At 39.4% G+C, this 18,450-nt stretch overlaps 1 protein-coding gene across 5 annotated transcripts in view; it reads right to left on the minus strand.

The window, feature by feature from the left end:
* Window positions 1-1,407: 1,407 nt before the first annotated feature.
* CTDSPL (CTD small phosphatase like) overlaps window positions 1,408-18,450 on the minus strand; it is a 120,654-nt gene continuing 103,611 nt past the window's right edge. For 4 of the 5 annotated variants that reach the window (XM_073334731.1, XM_073334730.1, XM_073334733.1 and 1 more), the window contains 3 exons: window positions 9,975-10,067; window positions 8,004-8,189; window positions 1,408-5,984 (listed from right to left, as the gene is read on the minus strand). In XM_073334731.1, coding sequence (XP_073190832.1) covers window positions 5,859-5,984; window positions 8,004-8,189; window positions 9,975-10,067 — 405 coding nt within the window. In that variant the 3' untranslated portion in view covers window positions 1,408-5,858. Of the gene's footprint in view, window positions 5,985-6,133; window positions 6,472-8,003; window positions 8,190-9,974; window positions 10,068-18,450 lie in introns of all 5 variants that reach the window. The other variant, XR_012157652.1, reaches the window with a different exon arrangement.

The raw sequence follows: 18,450 nt of genomic DNA on the forward strand, positions 1-18,450 counted from the left end.
ACTGCTCACTCCATCTGTCACTAACAGGGGATGGTACAGGCTCTTCAGAGGAAGGTGTGAGAAACCCTGTAGTAGGTTGTTCTAGGACGACCTGCCTGCCAAAATAGTTTCCTTCCAATTCCCATTAGAGGTTGTCTCAAGCCCTGAAAGCAGGAGGGCTTATACTCGCCCTAGTTGGAAAAAATTCTGATAAAACTCTTTTTGGGGTCAGAATTTGCAGATATGTTGAAATCAAAATGTTTCGCAGAGACCGCTCAATTTTGATGAAGTTCCAGTGGAACCCAGGCAAGATTTTGACAGAACTCTGCCTGCCTGGTGCCGCTCCATGCCTTTTTGGGGAGAACTTTTTAAATTTTGGTGGTTTGCTCTGAATCAGAATGAAATATTGAACTCCTCAGTGAAATGGAATTCCCTATTTCCACACAGATCTAGTTTATATTCCTTCCAAAATTCTTTCTTGTTCTCTTCATATTTACTGCAAGAACTTTGGATGTTCTTGTTACCTGAATCAACATCTAATACTTTTCTGAACCTCGCTAAGCTCCGGGCTCAATTTTTGGAAGAGGAGGTCATCTCTGCCCTAAGAACTGGTCCTAAGAAATATGTGAGGAAACATTTTAAACCCTGGACATAACAATGTTAACATCAGGAGCATTATTCTGCACACATGAGCCAAAGCTCTTGATCTTAAAACACAGGTCATTTTGTACACAGTAAAGTGAAAAAGTTGGAGGAAAAATAAAATCAATCTATAAAATTTAAAAATTTACCATACAGACAGGGATGTGAAATGGCTACAGAAATGAACCAGGAGTCAGGAAAACAGGATTCTATTCCTAATTGCAGTTGCTTGCTGTATAACCTTGGATAAGCTATTTAACCTGTGTATGCCTAAGAGTTTAAAACGTTAATAATACATACCACCCAAGCTATACACAACACTTTCCTTGGAGGAAAGGTTCTATAGAAAGTTAGTTTCTAATGAATCAGAGTAGATTGTTCAACTGGATATAGTACGTAATTTAATGAGATTTTTCTTAAACTATGGCAAATACTGTAAAAAACCCCATTATTCAAGCAGCTGAATTGAGAATCCTCCAAAAATAAGTTACATCTTTAAGACCTGAACAAGTTATAGTATGCTCTCATCCAAGAGATCTAAATAGCAGGAACATCTGCCGGAATCACCATCAATTTATTCAGCAGAGTTCATCAGCTCTTGTCTGCACAAGCAGGTGCCAAGGTATTCCGTAAGAACTACAATATATGCTTTTAAAAAAAAAAAAAAGGAGGGGGGGATGATTCTACCCATCTACAGAGGAACCACACACAGAGGGAATAAAGACCCTGACAGTGGCAATAAGAGGACAGAATTTTTCTCAGAGAAGTATTACATGCACAAGTATCTAAATTGTTAAAAACTTTTATTTGTGACAGTAAAGAAACCATTCAATATCTGATTGACAACACTTCTCTCCCCTCAAAACACTCACACTGTATATGTAGTGTTTCTCAAGTATTGCTGGATTGTTCATTGCATTAAAGTGTAAACAGCTCCATTATTAGACAAACAAGCAATATGTCCATTGCTTACTCCTCTTAATTTCCCAGAAGAGTTTTAACAAAAAGCCAGACAGCTGGATTTTTACAATAAAATATGAACAGAAAACGAACAGCTCTTTTTGCATAGTTATCCTATAGAATTTCAAGCAATTCCCCAACCCTAGTCTTACCTGCCCTCCTCACCACACAAAGGCATACATCACAGCATCTTTGAAATCAGAGCCACAAACATTTTTTTTCTTTTACAATAGGGCTGTGCGGTTCTGTGTTTTATTAGTAAAAAAATTCTGTAAAACATAGGATCGTGTGTTTTTGTAAATTATATTGCTACAGACTTTTTACATTGAAATTTCAAAGCAGCAACCCCAGTACAAGCGAGTGTAATTTAGGTATTTTATTGTCCCCCCCAACCACTCTAATCAAAATCATGCCGTGATAAAGTGACTGAACACACTGATAACCAAGCTCTTCAGGTGACGGGTTTCTTCCATGTATAACTTCACTGGTTTTTAAAAAGGAATTAAAGGGAAAAACAAGAAACAGTTTTTGTTTTTTTCCAAAGCTACCTAAATGAATACAGTAGTATTGTACATTTGCTAAAATCTTCCATTCAAAACTTCCGGGTGTTTAACAAATATTCTGCGCACAGCCCTAGTTTACAGATGGCAATTTAATCATAACATTTTAGTTGAATTTCAAGAATTTATGGCACTCTGCCTTACATTTTAAATTAAAATATATATATATATATATATATAATATATATCCCTATGCAGGGAAATAACCTTTTTTTAACCCAACACAGAAAGGACAACGGAACTTTGGGTAGCATTTCTTTAGCTGAACTGAATGATCCACTGGGAAAGACTTTTTAATAGTTTTGCGATAATATCTGGGAATTATAATTGAAAGACAAGGTTTCTAACAGTCTTGGTGACCCACATGCACCATGCACTACTGCACTTTTAATTATGGAAGAACTTTGGGAAATAATTTGATTTTCTGTTTTGATTTTCAAAATCTCATTTAATTAAAGTAAAACCAAAATAATCATATTGCAATTTTTACAAACATTCTACTTCTTTTTCTGGCATTATGTTGAGATCTATATTGCTTTGTTAAAATCTAGGTGCTTCAAATATATAGTTATATATAAACTAAAAGAGCTTATAAAAATCTGGATTTTTAAGTGTGGGAAAATAAAGTGCAAAAAGGTATATATGATAGTTGCTCACATACTGTAAAAAATCCAAACACTTAGGAAACCCAAAACTTGATCTTAAACAACCACCCCATTTGAGGTCAGAAGAAATCGGGTATTATCCAAAAATATTCTCACATTCTAGAGTGAAACTTACCATGATTAGAACTAAAACAAAAATCATATATAAAATGCACTTACAATATTAGCATGGATCAGAAATGTTACTATGTTATACCCCTGATTTTGTCATTTTTTGAGCGCTGTGTGTTATTTTGTATGCTTTATCAGTTGAAATTATAAAGCCAATTTTTTCTGGAACTCTGTGGATTACAAAAGCCCAAAACAGCATTAAAACTGTACAGAAACAACACAAAGACAGTGATTGTACAGTATTAGTTGTTAAAATGGTTTCAGATGTGGGAACAGAAGTTCAGTTGTCCATTACATGTTGATTTCAAAACAATACAGGTCACTTTAATATCAACATTCATTCACAGACATTTAAGGCAACTGGGTTCATGAAATCACTGCTTTTATAAGTGTGAACAGCTGATGACTTGGTTTGTCTTATGTACAACAGATCACAACTGTCTAAATGGTAATGTCTCATGAAGGGGTTATTCACTGTCTAATTGGTAAGACTGTTTGGTCTAATACTTGTGTGAAAATCTTTGAACTTTTTTCAGCCATTCTCATCACACCTGCACAATAAACTACAACCTGAATATTTCCCTGCAGACTGTATCTGAGGCACAGAGGTCACAAATACAGTTAAAAATACTGCTCAGAGAACAACTTTTTGGCAGTTTACGGTTTCATTACTCAGTATTCAAAAACAAAACTAAAGATCTTAGATTGAACGCAAATGTAATGGACTAACCAGAATCCGTATGTCCTTTTAAGCCATCTAGATTTGTTTTTTTTTTAATTGTCAGGATTTAGTTCTGGCACAGAAACATACAGTACTAAGGTAATGACAACTGGTAAGAGAACAAAAGAGTGCCTTAAATGTCATGGTACTGCTTAGAACACCCTCACTGAGAAACACTGTGAGCACAGTGCAAAGCTGCACTGCAAGGAGACAAGTCCTCTCTCAGTCTTATACTGCCCCTGTGATAATCTATTCCATGACTGTGTAGGCTGGCCCACCCTTTTAGGAATGAATTTATTAAGCTGCTTAGTAAATGTTTTAGCCAAGGATGACAATCTAGGTCAGCTTCTTGTAATTCCTATTGGTCATACCTGTAAAAAAGGCAACTTGTATCTACCCTGTGACATTTGACAGTAGGCTAATTAAAGCACCAAATTATTAGTTTAACTTTGTTTGATGCCTGCCAATAATGGCTAATTTGTATGATTAGATTTCTACTGGTGTAAAAATGGTTAAACGGTGACCTGGGAAAGGAAAAAAAGGGCTGTGCCTTTTTGCTTCAAAAGGCTTAAAAACAACAGTTACACGTGTTTTTAGCATCAGAAATTCAGGTCTTGTCTACCCTGGATGAAGAACTAGTGTAATTATGACATCACAAATGAATGAAAGCCAAGTGAACTGAGAAGACAGGATTTTTAGTAGATTTTTATATTGTTTTTAATATTCTAAGTTAACACCTATTTAACTCCAAAGCCTAAAGAGTACGTTAGAGAAAGGAATTCTGAGTTAAACGCACCTCCAGCAGGGGTTATATGGCTCCCAATCTACATCTGAGACTCTCAGCAAGTGTTCAGCAAAAACCAGGAAAGTTCAGTTAACATTCCTGACATTTCTAAGGAAAAACACAAACAGGAAAAAAAAAGCCCCCACTTTAAAATAAATTGGGCTCATACCTCCATTTTGCTTCTTTACGGTGCATAAAGCAGCAAAAGGCATTTTTCAAAGTCCTTTGCAGGTCACCTTTAACTGAGTATGTGGGATGTCATATACCACAAGTTTACTACATAAGGGTGGGGTATATCACCTGCATTTCATTTATTGCCCAAATTTGCAGCTTACAGCAAATGTTTTTGTAGCGCAGGCACAGTGGCAAAGAACAGTATAACAGCCAATGGTCAGCTCCATTTGGTGAGTATACAGTAGCAATGATTAAGAGAAAAAATACTCTTAACAGCTCAGCACACATCCAGCTTACCCAGATGGGTTTTTGTAAGAATGTAGATCAATAAATAGATTCTCCCTCCTTCCCCCCCAATAGAATGGGTTTCTCATTATGATGTTTTAAAAAATTGGAGAGGCATGGCAGTTGTGCGCAAGCAGAGTTAACAGAACTTGATCCATCTAGCACAAAAGGTGCTTGAGATCTATTTCCCACCATATTTTCCCAATTCTATCATACCCTAATACCCAAACTGCAGATATGTTCAAACGGTGTCCAAAATGAGTAAGACCATAGTGACACAAACCTGTAACCGAAATCACCCCTCCCCAAACTCCTAAACCTTCTGAGCATGACAAAATGTAATGAATGCAACTTAACATCACCATGGAGACAGGACCCCAGCGTATTTGTTTCAACTTTTTCCTTTGTTACCATATATTACAGTGCTCTATAAAAAAATCCTTTTTCCTTTTTAAAGCGTTTAGACAATACAAGACTAAAAGATGTCTGGAAATACACCTTATACAAAATGAACTTTTATCTTAAAATAACATTCAAAAAGGCACTTCATTCTGTAAAAAAAAAAATTCAGAGTCAGGTCAACTGCTCTAAGCAGAGGGGGGGAACTGTCTGCATAGTGGGAGGGGGCAGAAATTTGACCGCTGAAATACGACAAGCTTCTTTTTTTGGCATGTTTTAAGAAAAGCTGATCCAGTAAAATATGTCCACTTACGAAAGTCATTAAAAGAGTCCCATTTAAAATAGCTTCTTTTTTTCTTTTTTAAAAAAAGTAGTCGGAACATGTGACCTTAGGGTGTCAGGCTTCTGAAGGCTCACTAGCATCACTCATGATTGTCCTTCGTGTACAATGTAACAGGAAGATCAAGAGTAGCATGTCTGACAGGAGCAGCCTCCTCAAAGCTTAGTTTGAAAGAGCTGAGAGATGGAGAAAGAGTCTGTAGCAACTGACATCAACCAGAAGCAGTCAGATTTAAGGGCTACCTGTTGCAAAGTTTGTGAAGCATACTGTAAACTTCTTCCTCTCTGCTTAGTCCTTCAAAGAAAGGAATAAGATCTAGCAGCTCTGTGTCTGTCATGTCATCAAACCAGGATTGCACAGGCACCTGAAACAGAGGAAGAGAAAAATAGAAGAGACTTTGCTACATCAAGAACACATGCACAATTTCCATCTACCTCAGAACCTTAGCTTACAGCACCTACTGGCAGGCATCCTACCGGCAGCTAATGACCATGATAAAGAAAAGTTACTCACCTGTAACTGAGGTTCAAGTACATTGCCAGTTCAGACCCACATCCTTAAGATATACTTGCACACCCACATCAAGACTGGAAGCTCTGGAAAGCTAACTGCAGACTCTTTCCAGATGTGGAATGTTCCAAGCAAGGTTACATGAGGCACGGCACATCTCCCCTTCAATGTCTTCTGCCTCCTTAGAATCCAGAATAGCCTGAAGTAGGGTGCAGACTATGACTCTACACCGATAATCTAGTTGGAGAAACTCCAATTACAGGTGAGTCTCTTTTCTTTCTCCTTAGAGTAGTCAATACAGATGCCTATGCACAGAGCAAGAAACCCTCACGGAAGTGTAACTGAGGAGGAAATATTTGAACAATGAATACTCAACTGCTCTATACTGTACATCAGATTTTGAGGCAAGGTTCAGAGAATAATGCTTCATAAAGGAGTAGAGTGGCTCTAAGGAAGAATATTGTGTATTTTCACTATGGGATCTTACTGAAGTAATGCATTAGAGTCTGTTTTGGATCTAGTTTCATTCTGTGGTCCTCCAGGGACTGGAACTGCCACTAGCTTTTAGCGCTTTTCCACACAGGATTTAATAACGCAGATAACTTCTTAGCAATGGATTTTATAACATCCAAAAGTGGTCTGGAGCTTGCTTTGATTTTTAACTTTCAGCATGGATTAGATTTGTGGCTCCTGATCCTTGCACGCAGAGCTGGTAAAATGAGGTAAACTGAAGCCTTATGTGGCACTAAACAGGTAAGGTCTCTCACTCAAGCATCCAAGGCATCAGGATTTGAGGGCCTGAGTTCAGAAATTCCATGTTTTAAGAAGCTTTCCTTAAACCTTCACTTTTTACCATATCAGCTAAAAGCTACACTAAATCTAACAACTGACAGTAAAATAATCCTCAAAAACAAAGAAAATGCCTGATGGGCAACTTAATGTTTCAAGGGAACTAGAGGGAGTCCCAGCTTGCTAGGTGACTAGCAAGAGAAGTGTATGCGTGTATATTGAGAGTGGTGGTTGATGGAGAGGTCTCTGTTTGTGTAACCCCCGAGTGCAAAAGCTTTCCAATGGGTTCCAGGCTTCATGTGGATTGCACATCCCAAAAGCAAGGATCTCTACTCTCAATCGCCAAAGGGAAATATGAAAAAATTCCTTGAGTGAGAAATATCTGTATTACTGGCATTTATACTACCACCAAAACCCACCCTCTTCCCTTCGCTTTATTTCTAAAGCTGGATAAGCTGGTTGACTAGTATTCCTAATCACAGAATGACCCGTAACAGAAATTCTAATTAGCAGATAAGGAAAGGAGGGAAGGAAGCAGCATCAGGTCTGCCAATTCTCCTCAAATATAATCTTAATTCACAATAAAGGAAAATCTATAAATAAAAAAACACAGACAGGTATTCAACTTGTGCCAGTAAAAATAGTTATTAGCTTGTCTATTAAAATAACTTCACTCATGTGAAACAAAGTCAGAGTACCCATTAAAAAAATAAAAATCGTTTTGAGGGTTTTGGGTGAATATCCCCTCTTCTACCAGCCTGTATAAGGAGTGGTTATAAAGACATCACACTGTTTGGTGTTTTTCTGCACAATTAGCAGTTTCTTCAGAAGATGCCCAAAGCTAAAAATTGAAGGAGAGCTAGGCATGAGAAAGATGAATTGGCAGAGTAGCACGGAGAAGCTTGGCCTATATCTAACTTCGTAATAGCTAGCACTAGAACCTGATCTTCTACTTAACATTTCAGAGGATGACGATGCTGTTGACACCAGTTAACACTTTAAAAGTAAATCTGAGTACTTAATATTGTTTGAATGTGGAAACCAGACCATGGAAGAGAGGAAGTTATTCCTTGGGACTACTTACTGCATTTTCAGGATGGAAGATGTAAGACGCAGGAGAGTTATCCACTATAATAACTTTACTCAGCTCTCTTCCCAGTCGACTCAGATCCTTCACATAATTTCCTCTGTGGAAAACACAGGATTCTCTGAAGAGTCTTGCCCTGAACACACCCCAGCGATCCAACAAGTCTGCTACTGGATCCGCATACTTAAAGACAGAAGTTAATATGATTCAGAAGTTTAAAAAACGGAAATTGCACGTCTGCAGGTACAGCAATGTTTCCTAGAACTAAATATTAAGGACAAATAAAAAGGACAATTATAGAAAGAACTACAATCTGCTTTGCTTCAGCTTTTTCTCCTTAATATTAATTTATGTGCTAGCAAAGCTAAAATTATTACTAAATGGGTAACAGGACTGCAGTACAGTTATCTTTCAGAAAGAAAATAACTTGCATTGTAAAGCTTGCTATGATTTACTAATTATCTTAACACATCTCAACATGGGCTCTTTACATTTGTCCTTTAAGTCCTAGAAGCTGATGAGTTCAGAGATCTCACTTAACACGACTGTAAAAATGCATGAAAAAGTAATGGTAAACCTAGAGCACAAGATGCCACTTCTGCAGTTACTCGTACCAAATTCAATTCCATGTACCTGTGAAGTCAAGGGTAATGGAGGAGGCATCTGACTCAGCCTAATTCATGATGTGCCTTTGTCAATAATGCATTTTGTCTTTTGATGTCAGCAAGGGATCTGAAGATCCCCAAAACATGCACACTCCAATCGTGAGAGGACAGGCAAAAACATCTAATACAAATATCCATTTGTAACATTCTGTGTTGGCATTATTCAAAGGAAAGGAGTGCTACATATCACACCTCAAAGATAATGTAAGTACCATAGCACATGATGGCATGAATTTTGACTCAAGAATTGATAGTAATAGCCCAAGAGGGTGGGCCGGGAGAGACACCTAGATAGGAAACCAGATTGTAAGAGCAGATATCCTCGACAATTATAGTTAGCACATATTCTTTGAAAGATATGATTGATCATTTGATGGGACTTTTCTAAATTGAACAGCAAGCAAAATAGATCTTGCTATCAATAAACCTTTCCTTTTATTAAGGCTTTTTCAATAGAAAAAGTGCAAATCCCCTGCTTTGGGATTTAGAACTTGACTGGACACAATATTGGTAAACACACAATCCTGCGCTCACAAGGAGATGAACTAGATGATTTAACAGGTCTTTCCCATCTCTAGAGTCTACGGAAAGCCACAAAAAGATTAGAATTTAACTTGCTTTACTAAACTTAAGATATTTAAATAAAATGAATTAAAAAATTACCAATCAACTGATTTCACTTCAAAATCAAAACCACAAAGACAAATCCACCAAAAATATTGCAGAACTAAAGCTGCACTGTCCACTACAAAACTACCTACATAAGATGCTATTTCACCAAAGCTAAAAGGGCACAAAATATTGCATTTCAGATGCTAAATATATCAAGCTTTACGAACAGCATTCAATAGTCTCAACCAAAATTATAATTGCACATCCACATCTCAGCCATCTGTGTCCTATGTTTTTGCACCAAAGTACTTTCTGAACTATTGGCTGATTTCATAGCTTAGATATAGCGCACCTTATTTCACGCCCAGCTTTAATATACTGCTTCATGTAGTACACTATTTGTTCTAATTTCCCACTATAACCATGGTAACTTGTAAGCCTTTCATATTGGCATCATGAGCAATGCATGGAGGCTACATTATGAGACAAGCCCATATGTGATATTGTTACCATGGAAACACTTACCCACACACTAGCAGACAAAGTACACACTGTCAGGCAAAGAAGCAGAAAAGGGGAAAAATTAACATCATACCGAGTGAGGAAAACAATCATCCACAGAAAACCCAACCAAAATGTCCACTAACCAGCATTAAAAATACTAAAGAGAAGGAAGAGACACACGACAAACCTTGGCTAGACTAGCTGTGAAGAGTACACACTCAAAGAGCTCTCCCATCCTCTGGAGAAACTCATCCACATGTGGTCGTTTCAATACATAAACCTGAAATGACAATAACTGTTTAGGTCAAATGAGGCTTAAGCCAAAAAGGCTGGAGTTAGCCTAAAATTGGTAGGTAGGACTAATATGTGACACAGGAGGCTCAGATGAAGGAAAAGGCTGGTAAACAAAGCATAGTATTAAATAATGAAATATTTGAACATATGTACTTGATAGCCCCATGCTGACTGCACACTGGTAGTACTGTGTCCTGCTGGAAAGATACATTCTTAAAATTGAAAAGACAGACAGACATGCAATGGGGCATCAAAGCAATAAAAACTGCGACCCACATTTTTAAAGGTATTTAGACATTGTTAGGCTCAGTGTTGCCATGCCTAACTAATTTAGGAGACTAAATTTAGGAGACTAAATCCCATCTTCAAAAGAGATCTAGACACTCAGGAGCCAAAATCCCATTGACAGTTAATTAGATTTAGGTTCCTAAGTGCCTAAATCCTTTTTGAAAATGAGATCTAGGCTCCTAAATCAGTTAGGCATTGCTAACGGATCATAGCAACTCCTGAATACCTTTAAAAATCTGGGCCTGAGAGCCTTTAAGTAGCATGACTCTTTGATGCTTATGTTTCTTCAATTCTTGAACAGTATGAGAGGAAACAAAATCTGAGGGAAAGTTTTATCCTGTGTTGGGAGGAGTTTTGAAATGTATTGACTACTTCCTTTTCTTCTGTAAATAAAATACTTTTCCTCAATTTTTGTTTCTGGATGTCAGATAACACACTCTATTGCTGTTTTTTATTGATTTTCCAAACCCATTAATAAAATACAAGCTTCCACCTCTTCAATGGAAAAATGAGTTTCCAGTATATATTTTGAGTTGTACTGAGCATGTAAAATCTCTTCAGTTGAGGCTTTGTCATAAATACAGTAAATCTTCTGGGTTTTCCTCCTTTCAGGCAGCAGTAGCTCCAGCAAAGGAGCCATGCTGCCATTTTGCAGCAAGAACCAGTTGTTTATTGCAATTGATACAGCTACTAAAAATATTTGTTAAGCACCAACAATGTGCTTAGTGTTCATATAAGATACCAAGATAAAGACAGTCCCTATCCAGGAAGCTTACAATTGGGTAAAAACAATAAACTGGGGGGATGGGAAGGGGTGTGTCTGTGTTAAATGGTTACTTTAAAAAATTATGTTATTTATCTTGCTTGATAGCATTTGATAAAGGTTCTTGATAGAACTAAATTAGGAATTCCTACTTTTGCATTTAAGAGAATTTCAGCATTGTAGATTTCTTGCTAAAGCCTGGTAAATTAAATAGGTTTCTCTATCATAAGGTAAAACACGCAAAACTGAACTTGTTTAATGCCTTGTATGTTATTTAAGGGAGTTTTACTGGCTAACATATTATTTTCATTAGGTTAACAGTGATATTAAAAGGCAAAAGTGCAGTGAGCCCATACATATACACAGTGAAAGAGAAAGTTATGGAAACACCAGTTTGAACTTAATAATGTAAAAATTAAATGCAGTAAGGGAAGAGAAGGGACACTGCATGTTCAGGGCTTAAACATTACCCGATTTATATTAAAAGAATGTACATGCAAAGCACTATAATCTAAAGGCCAAAGCGGTCAGATCAAAATGCTATGTACTTTCCACTCTGGGTAGTCATGTGACAAGCTACATGGACCTCAAAACCAGTCTTCTGGATTAGATTATTCTTATTAAATCAGAACTAAACTTTACTTTTGCCACTGGAGCTGACTCTCAGTACATTCATACTTGGAAGGGGAGGACAATATGTAGCCTGGTTTTCATTTTGATTCCCTATTTTTTAATATTATTGTGGCAAGCACCTGATCCTACTTAATCAAATAACTCTAACTTCAGGAACTAAGTTTACAATAGATTATATTAGGAACAGGTTTATTTAATTGCTGCTCTCTTTTCCCAGAGAACTGCACTATAGTTTCTTGGATTTCAATAAGACTGTGGCAAATAATTCTCTCTCCCCTTTTAAGATAACCGTTAGTTTTTCATTAAAAGCTGGACTCACTGAGAGATACTTTGTTGACTAGGGTTTACCTTCCAAATGCAACTTTTACAACACATAGTAATAGAAAACAGCAAGGCACATTACTCATCAACTGTTTGTAAACATTCAAGTTCTAAATTCTTTAGCTTTATATCCTCCTCCCGCCACACTTAGGTACATATAAACTGTGGGTGCTTGCAATATAAAATGTTCTCCCATGTACCAAGGCAGCCATATCCAACCTACAGTAAAACCATTTCTTGATTACAAACTCACTGATGAAGATTGGTTGACATAGAAATACAGTTTGAAATCAGTTCCTTTATGTTTCCTTTGCAGAGCTTCTGTGGCAGGCAGCAGGTAGTTGACCTGAACTGGAACTAGGCAGCCTCACATTATGCCATGGTACTCCAGGCCTTCTCATGCCTCCCTAGTTCAGTTTCTTCTCTTTTATGCTACCTGGGCACCTGCCACTAGATTTTCGCCTCATCACTAATTCAGATGCCTTGTTGTGTATGCCAGTTCTTAGTACATGCTACAGAACCACTTCCAATTTCTGGATAAAGCCTAACCATTTCCTGCTTGCGAGCGCACGCACGCACATACACTTCCTCCAACAGTGCCTCAATGTTTTTCTAAACAAGGTTTCTGAGCACTTGGTGGGGGCAGGGGGAAGTGAGAGGGAGGCGTTCCCCACAGAAGTTGCTTTCTGAAAAGTTATCACCAGGTGTAAAGGTGAACAGGTGTCCGTTTTTTGACCGGAATACCCGGTCGAAAAGGGACCCTGGCAGCTCTGGTCAGCACCGGTCCAGTCAGCAGTGCTGCAGGACTAAGGCAGGCTAGTCCCTACCTGTCCTGGTACTGCGCTGCACTCCGGAAGCGACCAGCAGGTTCAGCTCCTAGGCGGAGGGGCCCATGGGGTTCTGCACGCTGCCCCCGCCTTGAGCACCAGTTCCCAGCCAACGGGAGCTGGTGAGGGGTGTGTGTGCGTGCCTGCGGAAGGCAAGAGCAGCGTATGGAGCCTCCTGCCCCCCTGCCTACTAGCGTTGGACTTGCTGGCCGCTTCTCTGGCGCATGCAACACAGTGTTAGGACAGGCAGGCAGCCTGCCTTTAGCCACAATGACCAGGAGCCACCCGAGGTAAGCCTACGCCCCAACCCCGAGCCCCAACCCCCTTCCACAGGCCTGGGCCCCTCCAAACCTGAGCGCCCTCCTGCACCCCAAAGCCTTCATCCCCAGCCCCATCCCAGAGCCCACACCCCCAGACCAGAACCCTCACCTCCTCCTGCACCCCAATCCCATGCCTCAACCCGCAGCCCCCTCCCGCACGCTGAATCCCTCAGCCCCACCCCAGAACCCGCACCCCCAGCCAGAGTCCTCACCCCCTCCTACACCCCAAGCCCTTGCCCTAGCTCACTGAAAGTGAGTGAGGGTGAGGACAGCGAGTCACCGAGGGAGGGGGAATGTAGTGAGCGGGGGCAGGGCCTCAGGGACAGTGCATGTCTAGGGTGTTCAGTTTGGTGTCGTTAGAAAGTTGGCAACCCTACAAGGTGTTGGTAGCAACTGCAAGTGTGTTGATAATGCTGAACTACAAAATCCCTTGATCTACTTTACATGAACCTTTTCTCCATTTGACAGTGCAGTTCTTTTCTCCTCTGCCTCCTTACATTCTCATTTACTGTATTATTTTCTTTGCTTCATTAGTTACTGGACTTGAATCTCAATGCTGCATGCTTATTTGTGGCTTGGCTTTTTTCTGTTATATGATGTCTTCAGTTCAAGTCTCTAGACTGACTGACTCCTGGCTTTTCTCTCAGCTTTACATACTGTCTTCAGGGCAGGAACCCCCCCCCCCTTTTTTTTTTTCATATCTGTACTTCTTGGGATGCATGCTTTGCTAATTACCGCTCTATTCTGGTAACAGTTTAAAGGAATATCATCGCTTTTTATTAACCTTCTCTTGGACATTAACATTTAAATGGTATTTTCCGGCTTTAGGCAAGCTCTTACAATACTGCATATATTTGTCAGTTTTTAGTTTAGAACTGTTATAAGTGGCATCACCCAAATTAAGTGCAACTGTTTTAGAAAACTTATCTGTAAATATACTCTATGTCATATGAAAGTGTCAGTTTTGGAGAATAAAGTATTTGTACACAGAACAGCAAGCTTTAGTGTAATGTTAGAAATAGGACCATATAGTTGGTTTTTAAAATATCAGTTTTAGAATTTTAGAATCTTTATGCAATAGCAGAACAGTCTGACCAAGACAACCCAAGCACCTGTAATCTTCATTTGACCGCGTATGCACTTCCTATTAACAGAAAGGAGGGGAAATAATGTGGATTCTTGAGTCTTCACATATCTGGTTCGTTTGTCGTGGTTGCCTCCCAGTGCAAGTAATCAAGAATAGGCCAATTAGATTGCACACAGCCTATCCTGGATTACTTGAACCAGGTCACAGCCTTTTCCAGGAGAATAATTGAGGAACTTGGTCCTTTATGAAGAGAAAGTTTGTATTTAAATTTGTTCCCCACTGAAAAAAAATAATCACATACAATATTCTAAATAAACTTCATAAACATTTCTCTTATTTTCATTGGCTAAAAATAATTTTTTCCTTATTAATATACTGTTAAAACACTGAACAACCAATAGCAGTGTTCACTACAAAGTATGGCAACTTTAGATCAAAGTCCTAGTAAGGAACAAGAACTCAGTCCAAAACCACGCCAAATCAAACTGTTGCTGGCTGCCTTTTCTGCTCCTAATCATTCAAGTGTAAGACATGAATCAAGTTAGGTAAGGCAACCTGGATAATAGACCAAGAACTACCTAAACTAAGGATCCTTACACTCATCATATGGGGGGATTGGAGCTGAGTCAGTGTCAATAGTCTCTTCTATAGAGACGATATAAAGCAAGTTATCAAAAGCTACCATACAATATTGTCAAGTGCACGGAACATTCCAAAGAACAACTCCAAACTTCTGAGTCACTTCATTTAAAATGTTATCCACCTTTTAGTAGCCAAATGAGTGTACCCTACTGATGCTCTTGGGAACTAGAATTAAAACTTTCTAATGCATGGCTTCTCAACCTCGGTGTCACAACCACCTGGCCCTTCCCATGCTCTTAAACGGGAAACGAGTTCCAGGGCGAGATGGTCCTGCTATGGAAAATGTCAAAGTTGCAGTATGGAAAAGGTTGAGAAACAACGATTTATTGTATTGAGTGGGCCCACCTCAAGCCTTGATAAACCTCCTCAAAACAAACTTCATGAATTCTAACAAATGTGTTTCATTGATCTTGATTTCTGATGAACAATTTGGTAGGGAACAAGATTACTTTGATTGACTCTCTCAATTGTAGGGACAGAAATTTTGGTGACTAGAAACTAGAAACTAGTGAAAAGGACCACGCTATTATCTAGCCAGTACAGCATCTGCTTGGACTGGAGTGGTCCTCCTAGGTATTTGTTCCCATAAACATGCTATGGGATGTGCCACTGACAGGATAATTAAGCTCTTAGTGTGTCACTTGGAGATTACAATGTAAAGAGAGTAACAGCTTACTAGATGTGTTATATTGCTATACTTTCCAAGAGAATTCAAGGTATTTCATAGCCAAATGCACATTAATAAATTTTATACTGATATTTAAAGAAAATCAGAAAGAGTTAAGTTGTTGTATTTAAAAAGACATGAAATGTGTTTCAGATAGGGCACTTCAGAAAATTACAGAGCAGCACAAAAATGCAACTTTGGGTATGTCTACACTGCAATTAAACACCCGTAGCTGGCCCGTGACAGCTAACTTGGGATATAAAATTGCAATGCAGATGCTTAGGCTTGGGCCCAAGCTCTGGGACCCTCTGTGTATGTTTAAACTGCAATTAATAACTCTCAAATGGCCCCTGCCAGCTGACTCGGGCTTGCTGGGCTTGGGCTAAGGGGCTGTTTCACTGCAGTATAGACTTCCAGGGTTGTGCTGCAGCCTGAGCTCTGGGGCCCTCCCACCTTGGAGAGTCCTAGACCCTGGGCTCCAGCCCAAGCCCAGAATTCTACCCTGCAATGAAACAGCCCCTTAGCCCAAGCCCTGCAAACCTGAGTCAGGTGGCATGGGCCAGCCACGGGTTCTTAATTGCATCAGAGACTTACCCTCTTCCATTTAAAGGTCCCCTAGGTCAGGCTCCAGACTGAGCCTGAACCTCTAGACTGCAACTTTATAAACCTGCAGCCAGAGCCCCATGAACCCGAGTCAGCTAACAAAGTCCAGCTGTGGGTGTTTAATTGCACATACCCTTTGCTTGTTTACCTTGCAAAGAAAAACCAGCAGCACGGAGTCTTATCGCCCGGGGCAACTGACTTGGACTTGTGGGCTCAGGCTGAGGGGCTAAAACCAGCCGTGTAGATGTTCCCACTTGGGCGGGAGCTCAGACTCTAAGACCCTCCCTACTTGCCAGGCTCCAGCCCAAGCAGGACTGTCTACAAGGCTATTTTTAGCCCCATAGCCTGAGCCCAGGCTTTCAGACTTGGTGCTGTTGGTTTTTTCCCCCACCGTGTAGACGCTACCTAAAACAGACCCCTTTAGTGTAAGATCAGGCAAGGTAATATTTTTTCAGACAAAAGTTCTACTGCTTTCTGACACAGCAGATTTAACTATTGTTTGTATAGCTTCATAACATTTCAGAGCTTCTATCATATTTAAAATGGGTATAAAATACTTCCCAATTGCTCAATGATCTTTCTGTTTTAAGGAGTTTATACATAATACAAGGATGGCAGATTCAGACAAACAACTAAGGAACCACCTGGTGAAATTCTATGGCCTGTGCTATGCAAGAGGTCACACTGGATCATAAAGGTCCCTCTCATACAGCCTTGGCATCTATTAATTGGATTCCCCCCCGTCCCCAAATATTATTAGACAGACAATACTTACATATTACTTTTCCCCGACAGATGATTACTTTTACATCACATGAACTGCACAGAATACCTCTATACTGAGTACCATATTGCTCATCTTTTCTTCAAGGAAAGGAGCTGGAATGGAGTTGAATGAGGCTTCATGTGGCCCCTGCTCCAGATTAAATCCCTGGATCTGGGGATGATGGCCAATCAGCATCCCTCCCCCACAACTGGCCAATGGGTGCTAGAGACATCTCGGGGGCAGGAGCTACTTGGTGTCCCTCAGAAACTGTCTCCCTTCCTCAATGCTGGGGCTGTCACCTTCCATTGCTAGCCCCATCAAGTTCATCCTCCCCACTGAGGCAAGTTGGTGGCTCCCCCCGATCCCCATTTTTTCAGACAAGTTGCTGCTTGACAAAATTCTACTGCTTTCTGACACAGCAGATTTAACTATTGTTTGTATAGCTTCATAACATTTCAGAGCTCATATGCTTTACAATTAATTAACTATTGTCTGTCCCCAGATCTCAAATGCTTTTTACAATTAATTTTTTTAACAATCTGGTAGGAATGGAAGTATTATCCCCATTTTACAAATGAAGAAATGGAAATTCACAGTGTTTAAATTACTTGCCCAATAAAACACAGGAAGTCTCTGGAAGGGCCAATTACCCTTCATATTATTTATCATACACATGAAAAAACCCACCCTATGGACACAGTTTTTCAGAACTTCACATGCATTCACCAGATCTTGGTGCTTAACTGCAGTAAATTGTTGCAGAAGTTGAAAGGTGTGTAGTGAATGAAGAAGGGGACTGAATAGGCAACCTTAATTCTGGTATTTCTTAATTTCTGAGTGTTTGATTTTTCAAATGTAACATTCTTTTAGTGTAGTTTGTTTTGGTATGTAATGCAATGTATGCGACTCTGATCTTATTGTTAATCTACTATGTTTCCTCCTACTGTTTGTCACACTCACTCCTGACATCTTGCTTCAAAATTAGACTGTATACTCTTGGGGCAGACATTGAGTCTACCTGTGTGTTCGTACAGTTCCTAGCACAATGAAATCCTAATCCTTACGTAGGCCTTTGGACAGGACAACGCAAAAATAAAAAAAATAAAAAAATAAAATAATAAATATACAGCTCTTGTCCCTTGTAAGTGAATGTAGTGCTGACGAAAGATTAATAATCCTAAAAACTGACGTTCTCCACCACAGAACAGGCATACAATCATTGCTGGCAGAAGGACCACCATTCTAAAGGAAAGGAGTACTTGTGGTACCTTAGAGACTAACCAATTTATTTGAGCATAAGCTTTTGTGAGCTACAGCTCGCTCCACTGAATGCATCCGATGAAGTGAGCTGTAGCTCACGAAAGCTTATGCTCAAATAAATTGGTTAGTCTCTAAGGTACCACAAGTACTCCTTTTCTTTTTGCGAATACAGACTAACACGGCTGTTACTCT

This window comes from Lepidochelys kempii, chromosome 2 (assembly GCF_965140265.1).
Source record: "Lepidochelys kempii isolate rLepKem1 chromosome 2, rLepKem1.hap2, whole genome shotgun sequence".
NCBI classification, from domain to species: domain Eukaryota; kingdom Metazoa; phylum Chordata; order Testudines; family Cheloniidae; genus Lepidochelys; species Lepidochelys kempii.